The 14,220-nt window shown below is 38.1% G+C and overlaps 1 protein-coding gene across 1 annotated transcript in view; it reads left to right on the plus strand.

Annotated features, from left to right (window-relative positions):
- The first annotated feature begins 693 nt into the window (after positions 1-693).
- Positions 694-14,220, plus strand: part of LOC306854472 (protein phosphatase Slingshot homolog 2-like) — a 37,728-nt gene continuing 24,201 nt past the window's right edge. Inside the window, exons 1-2 of the mRNA XM_079392520.1 lie at positions 694-854; positions 10,654-10,697. Of these exons, the coding sequence (XP_079248646.1) occupies positions 792-854; positions 10,654-10,697 (107 nt within the window). The 5' untranslated portion in view covers positions 694-791. The remainder of the gene's footprint in view (positions 855-10,653; positions 10,698-14,220) is intronic.

Here is a 14,220-nt window from a genome sequence, read left to right on the forward strand (position 1 = left end):
GGTATTCTGTTTTAGATCAGTTGACCAATAATATGGACATGACAGTTTTAGGTTTCATTGTTTGTCATAGCACTTGCATGTTGTTGTTCTTTTGTTGGTTTTGATTGCTTCTGTCCTCATTTGTCAAAGTCGTTTTGGATAAAAGTGTCTGCTAAATGACTAAATGTAAATATAAGGGAAAATGTATATTTAAGAAAACAAAAGCTGCATATGTCAAACTTTAAAGTTATATTTCACATGTTTGTCTGCTATGAAGTAATGTGGCTCAGAAATAAATAAAAGTAGCAAAGAAATACATACTGGGGTGGGTTGAAACAATAAAAGCAAAGTGTGCATAAATTATGTATAAACTTTGATTCAAATTACATAAATTATATATGATATAGGCTACTTACTTCATTTATTTGACTTGTACATTTTTTTTAGCTGATGATGTTATACAACTCATTCCATTTTTACAACACTCCCTGTTCCCCATTACAGTAATTATAAAATAATAAAGAGAAAATAGTTTCAAATAGTTTTATTCAACTGGCACAGAAAAAAAAAAAAAAACTTCCAATTATGACGTTAGTTCCATGGCAACGCATCATTTATCGTCATTTAAAAGAATTCATAGAGAGATCAGATACCAGTGACACCACCCCTTTATTAAGTTACTGTATGACAGCTGAGTACGCCTCGCGCATGCGCAGAGCAAACAGAAGTGAGCGACCTCGAAGACGCGACGGCACTAAATGATGCGAGTTTCGCCGCTACCTTCTCTTACATCTTGTGTTCCTGAGCCTTGAATGGCGCTGGTCACCGTACAGCGGTCGCCAACCCCTAGTACAACCTCTAGTCCATGCGTGTCGGTGAGTTTCTTATCCGTTTCATCAGTTTGTTTCTACTTATTAAATGAGTTTATTCATGTCCGAGCTGTAGCGGCAGCTAGGGTGTTCACTCGGTCTGCGCATGCGCACAAACAGTACTGAGTTTATCAGTGGTTAACATGCTACTAGCCGCTTTGTTCTGTTTAAGCGTTCGTAATTTAATGTTTGAAATTTTGAATGTTATTTTAAAATCACCAAAACTTTACTCCTTTAAAGTTGGCGAGTTATTAGGTAGGAAAAGCGGTCGTTTTTTGTAGTTTTTCTAAGATAGTTAACGTTAGCTAGTTGCTAGCTGCTGAACTGCAGGATATATTCAGTATATATCTGCACAGCACCGATTAATATAGTTAGATCGATTATTAAATAATGGGGACGTTTCTTAGTTAAACCTGAAATATGGTGAAAGCACACAAAATACATAGATTTTATGTTACATTCCTAAAACTTCACAGATATATCTGGGACATGCGTCACTTCACTGGGGGCCTCGGTTGAGGTTAAAGTTTGTACTTTTTGTATAAATGTGTGGATGCGTTAGCCTGATCCAGTAGCGCAGACTCTATTTTTCTCAACAACTGTTGAAATCTGATGAAGTAGCCCAGCCCTATGGTTTCATACCACTTCCTAATTTCTCTGAAATGCCTCAAGGTCTTCTCACAAACTCACTGTCACTATATTCACAAGATTCGTGGTTCAACAAGCATGTCATACACATGTAATGTCTGTCTGTGTTGCACAGACTGACCTTGAGTTGCCACATCTTTTGCTTGTGCCTGTTGGCAACTCAAAGAATGCAGTGTAATGAGCTTTTATGAAAAATTGACTTATGCTTTGAGATTTTTATCAATAAAGTGTTGAAAAAGTGATTGTAAAAATTGTGACTGTAAGTCTATATGTCTCATAGCCACTGTTTTGAGATCTGGACAACACCGTTCAGTTGAATACGTTTGCTGATGTAAAGGGGGAGATGGTGCATGAAAAGTGGGTTAGTTCTGTAAAGCCCACGTCACGTTTTGTCACATCTTATGGTGCACAATGAGGAATTTTCAGTGACAGACTCTCCCCATGGCATGAGATTCTGATATTTAATTCCTGCAGCCCAGTTCTGTACCCCAAATTGTCCTTTGTAAATTTAGAGGGGACCTAGTTCTCTTTTTAATTATGTTTTTATTATTATTATCTTTGTTTAAGATTAGTTACTGTGCAGATATACTAGTGCACACTACATATACTACTACTTCATTTAGTGGCTAAATGAAGCAGTATAAAATGCAGCAATAAACCCTTAAAATATAAGTTTGCTACACTGTTGTCAACTGACAATTTTAAATCGCATAATTCGGTGAGTGTTGTACAGTTATCATCTTAGAAATAAAAGCTTTATTTTTTATTAATTTATTAAGTCTGACGTGAAATAATGTTCTGAAAAAAAATCTAATCTTTGCTTGTATGTTTTTCTTAAGTATCATATTTTATACATCAAGCTTTTATGACTGATATGTTGGGAGAATATAAAGCTCATACTTGAAAAGAAAAAAAAACACCTCAGTTTTATTTAGAGGGCCAAACTACACAAAAATAGCTATTCAGTTTGGTTCAGTTGCTGATATATATATATATATATATATATATATATATATATAGCCAAAAAGTATGATGAAATTCTGATAGTGTGTAATGTAAATAAATTAGATCTAACAGTATAGCAAACTACTTGCATGAAATTCTCCCAAATATGATGCAGTTTCTGAACCAATAATGAGTCAGATGAGGTTGTAATCATGGTTGATATTGGGTAGGATACATACTGCAGAAATGGTATGAGTGCTATTTTGAAATGATATTTTGATTACGTAAACCCCATGATAAATCCATATTATGCACAGTATACTGCATACTGATGCAGTTACGAATAATATGGTAGTATGCTGTTCTGAACATACTGTACAGGTACATCTCAAAGTTCAAGTTTTAAGTTCAAGTTTATTTGTATAGCGCTTTTTATGATACAAATCGTTGCAAAGCAGCTCTACAGGAAATTAAGTTTCCACAATATATTTATATATTGCAGAACCTTAATATATTTAACTTATGGCAAAATTTGTTAATTCTGTATGTTGTCTGAGCTTTGGCATCCTCTGAGGGGTTGGCATCATCTTTTCTCAGGTGTTCGGTCATCTCAGATCATTTAAGGGTTGGATCCAGACTGAAGCTTCTGTAATTCCTAGTTACCACGGGATGTTAATCAGAAACAGAGAAACCAATAGAGACATAATTAGCATAGCTGCTGTTCCATCTAAGCAAAAATTATTTGTTCAACCCAAGCTTAAGAATAATGTACATTTGATCAGATATAACTGCAGTACAAGATTATAAGATGCATTATGTGAATGCTTGGCTAAAGAGGTGTCTTTAATCTAGATTTAAACAGAGAGAGTGTATCTGAACACCGAACGTTATCAGGAAGGCTATTCCAGAGTTTGGGAGCCAAATGTGAAAAAGCTCTACCTCCTTTAGTGGACTTTGCTATCCTAGGTATTACCAAAAGTCCAGAGTTTTGCGACCTTAGGGAACGGGTTGGATTGTAGCGTGGTAGAAGACGAGTTAGGTACGCAGGAGCTAAACCATTTAGGGCCTTATAGGCAAGTAATAATATTTTGTAAATGATACGGAACTGAATAGGTAGCCAGTGCAGAGACTGTAAAATTGGGGTAATATGATCATATTTTCTTGACCTGGTAAGAACTCTAGCCGCTGCATTTTGGACTATCTGTAGCTTGTTTATTGAAGATGCAGGACAACCACCTAGCAGTGCATTACAATAGTCCAGTCTAGAGGTCATGCATGCACGAACTAGCTTTTCTGCATCAGAAACGGGTAGCATGTTTCGAAGCTTGGCAATGTTTCTAAGATGGAAGAATGCTGTTTTGAAACATGGTAAATAAGATATTCAAAGGACAAGTTGCTGTCTAATATAACACCCAGATTTTTGACTTTAGAGGACGTAACAGTGCATCTGTCTAGTTGCAAATTGTAATCCAAGAGATTTTGTGTACTGTTTTTTGGTCCAATAAGTAATAGTGTCGAACGCAGTGTATTTGGTCTATAGTGTCGAACGCAGCACTAAGATCAAGTAATAGCAATGAGATGCAGCCTTGGTCTGAAGCAAGTCAATTTAACAAGTACAGTTTCTGTACTATGGTGAGGCCTGAAACCTGACTGAAATTCTTCATAGAGATAATTTTTTTGCAAGTAGGAACACAATTTGAGCAGACACAACTTTTTCTAAAATTTTAGACATTTTTGAAATGGGTCTGTAATTTGCCAGTTCATTAGAATCTAGTTGTGGTTTCTTAATAAGAGGCTTAATAACCGCCAGCTTGAATGGTTTTGGGACGTGACCTAAAGATAACGATGAGTTAATAATATTGAGAAGCGGTTCTTCTGCTACAGGTAACAACTCTTTCAGTAGTTTAGTGGGTACAGGATCTAATAAACACGTTGTTGGTTTAGATGCACTGATAAGTTTATTTAGCTCTTCCTGTCCAATAGTTGTAAAGCACTGCAGTTTTTCTTTGGGTGCGATGAATGAAGCTGAAATACTAGACGCAGTAGAATATACATTTGTTATTGTATTTCTGATGTTATCTATTTTATCTGTAAAGAAATTCATAAAGTCATTACTATTAAACTGTGAGGGAATATTTAGATCGGGTGGCGTGTGTTTATTTGTTAATCTAGCCACTGTGCTAAATAAAAACCTGGGAATGTTTTGGTTATTATCTATGAGTTTGCGGATATGCTCTGTCCTGGCAGCTTTTAGAGCCTGTCTACAGCTGGACATATTGTTTTTCCATGCAATTCTAAAAACTTCCAAGTTAGTTTTTCTCCATTTGCGCTCAAGATTACGAGTTTCTTTCTTGAGAGAATGGGTATAACTGTTGTACCATGGCGCAGTATGTTTTTCTCTAACCTTTTTCAATTTGAGGGGGGCAACAGCTTCTAATATATTAGAGAAGATAGTGCCCATGTTGCTAGTCATTTCGTCTAGTTCATGTGTATTTATGGGTACACAGAGCAGTTGAGATAAATCAGGCAGGTTATTTGTGAATCTGTCTTTGGTGGCTGGAACAATAGTTCTGCCCGGACGATAACGCGGAGCCATATAACTAATATCAGTAATACGCAGCATGCACGATACAAGGAAATGTTCAGTAACATCATCACTTTGAGGTACGATATCTATATCGGTAAGATCAATTCCATGCGATATAATTAAATCTAGCATATGATTAAAACGATGAGTGGGCCTGGTGACGTTTTGCTTGACTCCAAAAGAGTTTATTAGGTCCGTAAACGCAAGTCCTAACGCATCATTTGTATTATCAACGTGAATGTTAAAATCTCCGACAATTAGCACTTTATCAACATTAACCAATAGATCTGAGAGGAAATCTGCACATTCTTTTAGGAAATCTGTATATGGCCCTGGCAGTCTATACACAGTAGCCAGAGCAAGAGATAGGAGAGATTTATTTTGCATATCTAACAGTGTAACATTAAGCAGAAGTATTTCGATTGAGTTAAACCTCCTGTATCCTGTTTTCTGAGTAACACTGAGAATATCACTATATATTGTTGCAACACCGCCGCCAAGACCAGTCTGACGGGGCTCATGTTTATAACAGTATCTTGGTGGAGTAGACTCATTTAGACCGAAATATTCATTTGGTTTAAGCTAGGTTTCAGTCAGGCAGAGTACATCAAAATTATTATCTGAGATCATTTCATTTACAATAACTGCTTTGGGTGCGAGTGATCTAATGTTTAGAAGCCCAAGCTTTAAAAAATTTTTTGTTCATTTATTTTGCGTTTTTTTTTTTTTTTTTTTTTCTGGTTTAATCACGATCAGTTTTTTTCTAGATCCTGCAGTAAATTTATATTTTGACCTCGCTATTCGGGGAACAGACAGTCTGTATAGATTGGACAACGCAAGTACTTCTATCTTTTAAGTGGGTAGAACAAAAGTCATCATAGCAGTTATTTGAGAATTGGCTTACTTGTCAGATGGAGTGTAGCGTCCTGGAGATGTTGTCCGACAGGAGTTCCGCTCCGACTCTGCTGGGGTGCAGGCCATCAGCACGAAAAAGCCTAGGATGCTCCCAGAAAAGATTCCAATTATTAACAAAGAGCAGTTTCTGTTCTTTACACCATGACAATAACCATTCGTTTAAAGCAAAAAGTCTACTGAACCTTTCGTGTTCTCGTCGATACGTGGGAAGCGGTCCTGACACGATGATCGTCGTCGCGGGTGATGTGCTGCGTACCGTCTCGATCAGGCTCCTGAAGTCCCTCTTCAGTGTTTCCATCTGCCGCAGCTTGGTGTTGTTAACCCCCGCGTGCAGCACGACAGCACCGATGCTCTCGTCGCCCTTCAGGATCGCGGGTATCTGCGCAGAAACATTGAGAACACGAGCACTGGGGAAACAGTGAGTGTGCACTCTACCTTCAGCTAACGTAGCACGGACGTGCCGGATGATGGCGTCTCCGATCACAGCGTCGCGTTCCGTCTCACGGAGGGGAGCGAAGCAATTCCGGGTGGAGATCTCGAAGACCGGAGGCGGAGAGGTCGTCACCCGGAGCCTGGCTCGCGTCTTCCGCTGCTGGTGCACCCAGGGTCCGTGGCATCCCGGCACTGGAGTAAAGGACATCTGGGAAGATCGCGTCCTGGGTGCACAGAGTCTGTGTAGAGAAACACACAGAGTAGAGGTGGTTGGGAGTGTTAGCAGCGAAAATGATAGTGTATAAAATAGTTTTTAAGATAGAAAATAGACGATAAGGAATCAACTTGATGGAGCTCAAACTCAAAACACGCAGTCACAAATCAGTGCACAGTCAAATTAGAATGTCGTGAAAAAGTAAAATTTTTTTCTTTCAAAAAGTGAAACTTTCATATATTTTAGATTCATTACATGTAAAGTAAAACATTTTAAAAGTTAGAGCTTACTGCTCATGAAAGTCAAAAATCAGTATCTCAAAATATTAGAATATTTACATTTGAGTTTCAATTAATGACCATCTCTACAGTATAAATTCCGGTTATCTCTTGTTCTTTGAAGCCACAATAATGGAGAAGACTGCTGACTTGGCAATGATCCAGAAGACGAACATTGACGCCCTCCACAAAGAATGTAAGTCACAGAGGGTCATTACTGAAAGGGGTGGCTGTTTACAGAGTGCTGTATCAAAGCATATTAAATGCAAAGTTGACTGGAAGGAAGAATTTGGGTAGGAAAAGGTGCTCAAGCAACAGGAATGACCGCAAGCTTGAGATTACTGTCAAGTAAAGCTAATTCAAACACTTGGGAGAGCTTCACAAGGAGTGGACTGAAGCTGGAGTCAGTGCATCAAGAGTCACCACGCTCAGACGTCTTCAGGAAAAGGGCTACCAAGCCACTTCTGAACCAGAGACAACGTCAGAAGCGTCTTACCTGGGCTGTGGAGAAAAAGAACTGGACTGGTGCTCAGTGGTCCAAAGTCCTCTTTTCAGATGAAAGTACATTTTGCTTCAGGAAGAGTGGAGAGGCACAGAATCCATGTTGCTTGAAGTCCAGTGTGAAGTTTCCACAGTCAGTGATGATTTGGGCTGCCATGTCATCTGCTGGTGTTGGTCCACTGTGTTTTCTGAAGTCCATAGTCAACGCAGCCATCTACCAGGACATTTTAGAGCACTTCATGCTTCCTTCTGCTGACAAGCTTTATGGAGATGCTGATTTCATTTTCCAGCAGGACTTGACACCTGCCCACACTGCCAAAGGCACCAAAAGCTGGTTCAATGACCATGGTGTTACTGTGCTTGATTGGCCAGCAAACTCGCCTGACCCGAACCCCATAGAGAATCTATGGGGTATTGTCAAGAGGAAGATGAGAAACACCAGACCCAGCAATGCAGATGACCTGAAGGCCGCTATCAAAGCAACCTGGGCTTCCATACCACCTCAGCAGTGCCACAAACTGATCACCTCCATGCCATGCTGAATTGAAGCAGTAATTAAAGCAAAAGGAGCCCCTACCAAGTATTGAGTACATACAGTAAATGAATATACTTTCCAGAAGGCCAACAATTCACTAAAAATGTTTTTTTTATTGGTCTTATGAAGTATTCTAATTTGTTGAGAGAGTGAATTGGTGGGTTTTTGTTAAATGTGAGCCTAAATCATCACAATTAAAAGAACCAAAGACTTAAACTACTTCAGTCTGTGTGCACTGGATTTATTTAATACACGAGTTTTACAATTTGAGTTGAATTACTGAAATTAACTTTTCCACTACATTCTAATTTATTGAGATGCACCTGTATATTCAAGCTGTCAACTGAAAGCTGTGATAAATTCAATCAAGTGTTATATTGTTTGCATTGAGACAACCTGCCTCAACAAATTCACCTTAAGATAGGCTGACCTAAAATCTTAAGTGTATATCTGGGTTAGCACCAGGCCATGTGAAGGCCACAACCAAATAGGAAAATTAGGTTATGTGAGTGAAATTAGCTACGTTCCCCCCCATTACCAGCTGCCTGTCATGTGACCCCACTGAGGCATCCATGTGAGTCATCTTGTGAGATGCCTCAAGGTTTTCCAGACAAAGTCCTCAGTGAACCTATCCCAGTGGGCCTTATTAGTATGCCAAGCTTGACGTCGGTTGTGATGCGTGTCAGCATGCAAACTTTACATGGTGTGAGCTTGTATTTGGTTATCAAATTAGCCAGTTTCTCAAATAAATGGAAAGAGTTACATTGTTGTACATTTTCATATTACTATAGCAGTATACTTTGTCACAGACACCTTGAGTTCATGGCACTGCAGAGCAGCTGATCTCACACTGTTGTTTGCTGTCTCAGTATATTTTTGTCAATAGCATATGGTGATTATAATCTGACTTGTACCTGCTATGTCTTATTTAACGTAAGCACAGTTGAAGCTCTGGGTTGGCTGCCTGATCCCTGAGAAAAAGTACACTGGGATTGGTATTACTGAGACAGGCAGCATGGATTAAACCTATAGGGCCTTTGTGAGCAGAGGAAACCTGAAGCTTTGCAGTAATCGCACATCTACTTGTGAATTGTGTGTCTGTTTGGCTTAGCTAGGAAATATGAGTGAAAAGGTTTAGTTTTGCAAGATAAAAATCACTGGAAGATGGGGATGTGCGAACTGCTTGCACAATAAGCAGGTTTGACTCATCATTAATAAGTAGACAAAAGATTCTCTTCCATAATGAGACTGCAGATGGAGAAGGCGTTTTGAATAAATATCCCCCTCTATTTTGTTGGTTAATGAGGTGTTTGTGGAGTGCCTGTCCTCATCTTTATGATGGCCCTCACCTATGCCGATTTTATTCACAATTAAGTTTACTACCATTCAAAAGTTTGGAGTCACTACATAGTATTTTTGAAATTATTATTCTTATTATTATTATTATTATTAGTGCTGTCAAATGATTAATCGCAATTAATCACATCCAAAATAAAAGTTTGTTTACATAATATATGTATGTATACGGTGTATATTTATGTATATATAAATACACACACACACACACAGTATATTTATGTATGTATATATACACAATTATGTATATACATATATTTATTTTCTTATTATATTATAACATATAAATATATACATGCGTGTGTGTGTATATATGTGTATATATATATATATATATATATATATATATATATATGCATGCATGCACACACACACACACACACACACATATATTATGTAAACAAACTCTTTTATTTTGGATGCGATTTAATCGTAAGACGGCACTAATTATTATGTAAGAAATTAATACTTCTATTCAAAAAGAATGCATTAAATTGATCAAATCAAATTGACAGTAAAGACATAATATAAATGCTACAAAAGGTTTATAATTAAAATAAATGCTTTTCTTTTGAACTTTCCTGAAATATCCTGAACAAAAATCATGATTTCTTCAAAAATATTAAGCGGCACAACTGTTTTTAACATTGATAATGTTGATAAATGTTTCTTGAGAACCAAATCAGCATATTAGAATGATTTAAGCATGATCATGTGACACTTAAAACTAAAGTAATGGCTATTGAAAATGCAGGTCTGCCATCACAGGAATAAAATTTCATTTTGAAATGTAAATAAAAATACAAATATTTGAAATTGTATTCTTATTTCACAATATTGCTGTTTTGCTGTAGTTTTGATTAAATAATGCAGCCTTGGTGAACAGTCATGTATATGCTTTGTTTCTTAATTTGTTGATTAAACAAGCTGTACAATGATATGAAAATGAATAATTTAATATAAATGAATTATTGCTTGTTATAGTGCCATTTGAGGAATATTATGCTATCTGGTTTTCTAGCCATAGTGGGAAGGTGTGTTGCTGTTCATGCTGCAGTTCACAGTTTGTTTTTACTAAACTTGAAAAGCATTAAATATTATATTTATTATTAGAATAATAATTCAAAATTTGTCAAAGTGTAGAGGCATATTTTAAATGGAGGGTACATTTTTGTGTGTAATTTCTGTTGTTTGCTGTCACTTGCTAAATTGCTGCTAAAGTTTAATGGAAAAAAATATTGGTTTATCAGCCTGACAATGCAGAAAACGGTACTGGCAGGAGTACAGTTACAGTAAGTTGAGTGGGTTGAATTTCATGCTGGACCATCATAATCTAAGTGAACGTACTCTAGGTCTGAGCACTTATCGCTTTCTTTCTCTGTCTCTTTCTGCAGGAGGCAGGCAGTGCTGAAGATGATCGACGCTCTCAGCCCAGGAGGTACCTGCATCTTACCTCATCTCATGCATCAGAATGCTAAAATCCACATTTATGTCTCTCATATTAATGAACCGTTGCCTTGGTTTTTGAGGAAAGCATTCATTTTGCTTTTTAAAATTCAGTTTATGATATAAAGTATCTCCACCAGGGGGAGTATTCTGAACAGTACATGACTAATTAGCAGAACATGACTTTAATATTCTAACCTGCCACCTTTTGAGCTTTAATGTTTGTTTCAGAACCGCATTGTTTGATCTGCCTGTTTTGGCCAGATAGAGGCTTAGTGTGGAAATCGATCTATGATTTCATATGATGTCACAATCAATGTCTTTTACTAAAAAAGAAACCAAAAATTTGATATTAGTTAGGTATTATGTAAGTGAAACCAGGAAGATGGTGACCTGTGATTACAATGTGTACGTGACTGTGCAATCCAGTACACCACTATATTTGCATGAATATCAGTTTTCTGTATCTGAGGTCAGCAATATTTGTGTATTTTAGAGTACACACGTATGTAAGTGACATCAGACCTGTTTGTTTTGCCTCTGTGTTTTGTTTTGGATTAACCAATTCTTTCCCTTGTGGTTTATGCTAAATTGGACGTCAAATCCGAATCTATACATAGATTCCCAGACAAAATCTGATTTCTGCAGAATTTAAATGGCTTCATTCAAACATCTATGCATTTTTTACACTGTGCATGTTCATTTATTTATTTTGGCTAATTTAATGATGCTAATAAAATTGTAGTACTCTGCTCTCTACATTTTTGTTATATTTAACTCCATTTACCCCTAAAATTAGTGTAAGAAATGGGGAAAAAAATATATTATATTTGACTCATTCAGTGTATGTTTTGTTAATATCTGTGTGATAAGCTGTTTTTGCACTGATAGCAGACTTATTCAATTATGAATAAATCTGCTATCAGTGCAAAAACAGCAGATTGTACTTTTGCAATTACATACACATTTGCAATTTTTATATATATATATATAAAAAAAAAAGAGGAATGTTTATATATATGCACGCACACACACACACACATAAATGCATACATACACTCATCGGCCACTTTATTAGGTACACCTGTTCAATTGCTTGGTAACACAAATTGCTAATCAGCCAATCACATGGCAGCAACTCAATGCATTTAGGCATCTAGATGTGGTGAAGACGACTTGCTGAAGTTCAAATCGAGCATCAGAATGGGGAAGAAAGGGGATTTAAGTGACTTTGAACGTGGAATGGTTGTTGGTGCCAGATGGGCTGGTCTGAGTATTTCAAAAACTGCTGATCTACTGGGATTTTCACGCACAACCATCTCTAGGGTTTACAGAGAATGGTCCGAAAAAGAGAAAATATCCAGTGAGCGGCAGTTGTGTGGACGAAAATGCCTTGTTGATGCCAGAGGAGAATGGGCAGACTGGTTAGAGACGATAAAAAGGCAACAGTAACTCAAATAACCACTCGTTACAACCAAGGTATGCAGAATACCATCTCTGAACGCACAACACGTCGAACCGTGAAGCAGATAGGCTACAGTAGCAGAAGACCACACCGGGTGCTGCTCCGGTTGGCTAAAAACAGGAAACAGAGGCTACAATTCGCACAGGCTCACCAAAATTGGACAATAGAAGATTGGAAAAACGTTGCCTGGTCTGATGAGTCTTGATTTCTGCTGTGACATTCAGATGGTAGGGTCAGAATTTGGCGTAAAGAACACGAAAGCATGAATCCATCCTGGCTTATCTCAATGGTTCAGGCTGGTGGTGGTGTAATGGTGTGAGGGATATTTTCTTGGCAGACTTTGGTCCCCCTTAGTACCAATTGAGCATCGTTTAAACGCCACAGCCTACCTGAGTATTGTTGCTGAACACGTCCATCCCCATCCCTTTATGACTACAGTGTACCCATCTTCTGATGGCTACTTCCAGCAGGATAATGCACCATGTCACAAAGCTCAAATCATCTCAGACTGGTTTCTTGAACATGACAATGAGTTCACTTTACTCAAATGGCCTCCACAGTCACCAGAGCTCAATTCAATAGAGCACCTTTGGGATGTGGTGGAACGGGAAATTTGCATCATGGATGGGCAGCCGACAAATCTGCAGCAACTGCATGATGCGATCATGTCAATATGGACCAAAATCTCTGAGGAATGTTTCCAAAACCTTGTTGAATCTATGCCACAAAGAATTAAGGCAGTTCTGAAGGCAAAAGGTGGTCCAACCTGGTACTAGCAAGGTGTACCTAATAAAGTGGGCAGTGAGTTTTATATATACAGTGGGGTAAATAAGTATTTGATACACTGACGATTTTAAGTTTTCCCTCTTACAAAGAATGGAGAGATCTGTCATTTTCATCGTAGGTACACCTCAACTGTGAGACACAGAATATTACAAAAAAATCCAGAAAATCACATTGTATGATTTTTGAATAATTAATTTCCATTTTATTGCATGAAATAGTCAGGTCCATAAATATTGGGACATCGACACAATTCGAACATTTTTGGCTCTATACACCACCACAATGGATTTCAAATGAAACGAACAAGATGTGCTTTAACTGCAGACTGTCAGCTTTAATTTGAGGGTATTTACATCCAAATCAGGTGAACGGTGTAGGAATTACAACAGTTTGCATATGTGCCTCCCACTTGTTAAGGGACCAAAAGTAATGGGACAGAATAACAATCATAAATCAAACTTTCACTTCTTAATACTTGGTTCCAAATCCTTTGCAGTCAATTACAGCCTGAAGTCTGGAACGCATAGACATCTCCAGATGCTGGGTTTCATCCCTGGTGATGCTCTGCCAGGCCTGTACTGCAACCGTCTTCAGTTCCTGCTTGTTCTTGGGGCATTTTCCCTTCAGTTTTGTCTTCAGCAAGTGAAATGCATGCTCAATCGGATTCAGGTCAGGTGATTGACTTGGCCATTGCATAACAGTCCGCTTCTTTCCCTTCAAAAACTCTTTGGTTGCTTTTGCAGTATGCTTTAGGTCATTGTCCATCTGCACTGTGAAGCGCTGTCCAGTGAGTTCTGAAGCATTTGGCTGAATATGAGCAGATAATATTGCCCAAAACACTTCAGAATTCATCCTGCTGCTTTTGTCAGCAGTCACATCATCAACAAATACAAGAGAACCAGTTCCACTGGCAGCCATACATGCCCACGCCATGACACTACCACCACCATGCTTCACTGATGAGGTGGTATGCTTAGGATCATGAGCAGTTCCTTTCCTTCTCCATACTCTTCTCTTCCCGTCACTCTGGTACAAGTTGATCTTGGTCTCATCTGTCCATAGGATGTTGTTCCAGAACTGTGAAGGCTTTTTTAGATGTCGTTTGGCAAACTCTAATCTGGCCTTCCTGTTTTTGAGGCTCACCAATGGTTTACATCTTGTGGTGAACCCTCTGTATTCACTCTGGTGAAGTCTTCTCTTGATTGTTGACTTTGACACACATACACCTACCTCCTGGAGAGTGTTCTTGATCTGGCCAACTGTT

Source organism: Barbus barbus, assembly GCF_936440315.1.
Source record: "Barbus barbus genome assembly, chromosome: 34".
In the NCBI taxonomy this organism is placed as follows: domain Eukaryota; kingdom Metazoa; phylum Chordata; class Actinopteri; order Cypriniformes; family Cyprinidae; genus Barbus; species Barbus barbus.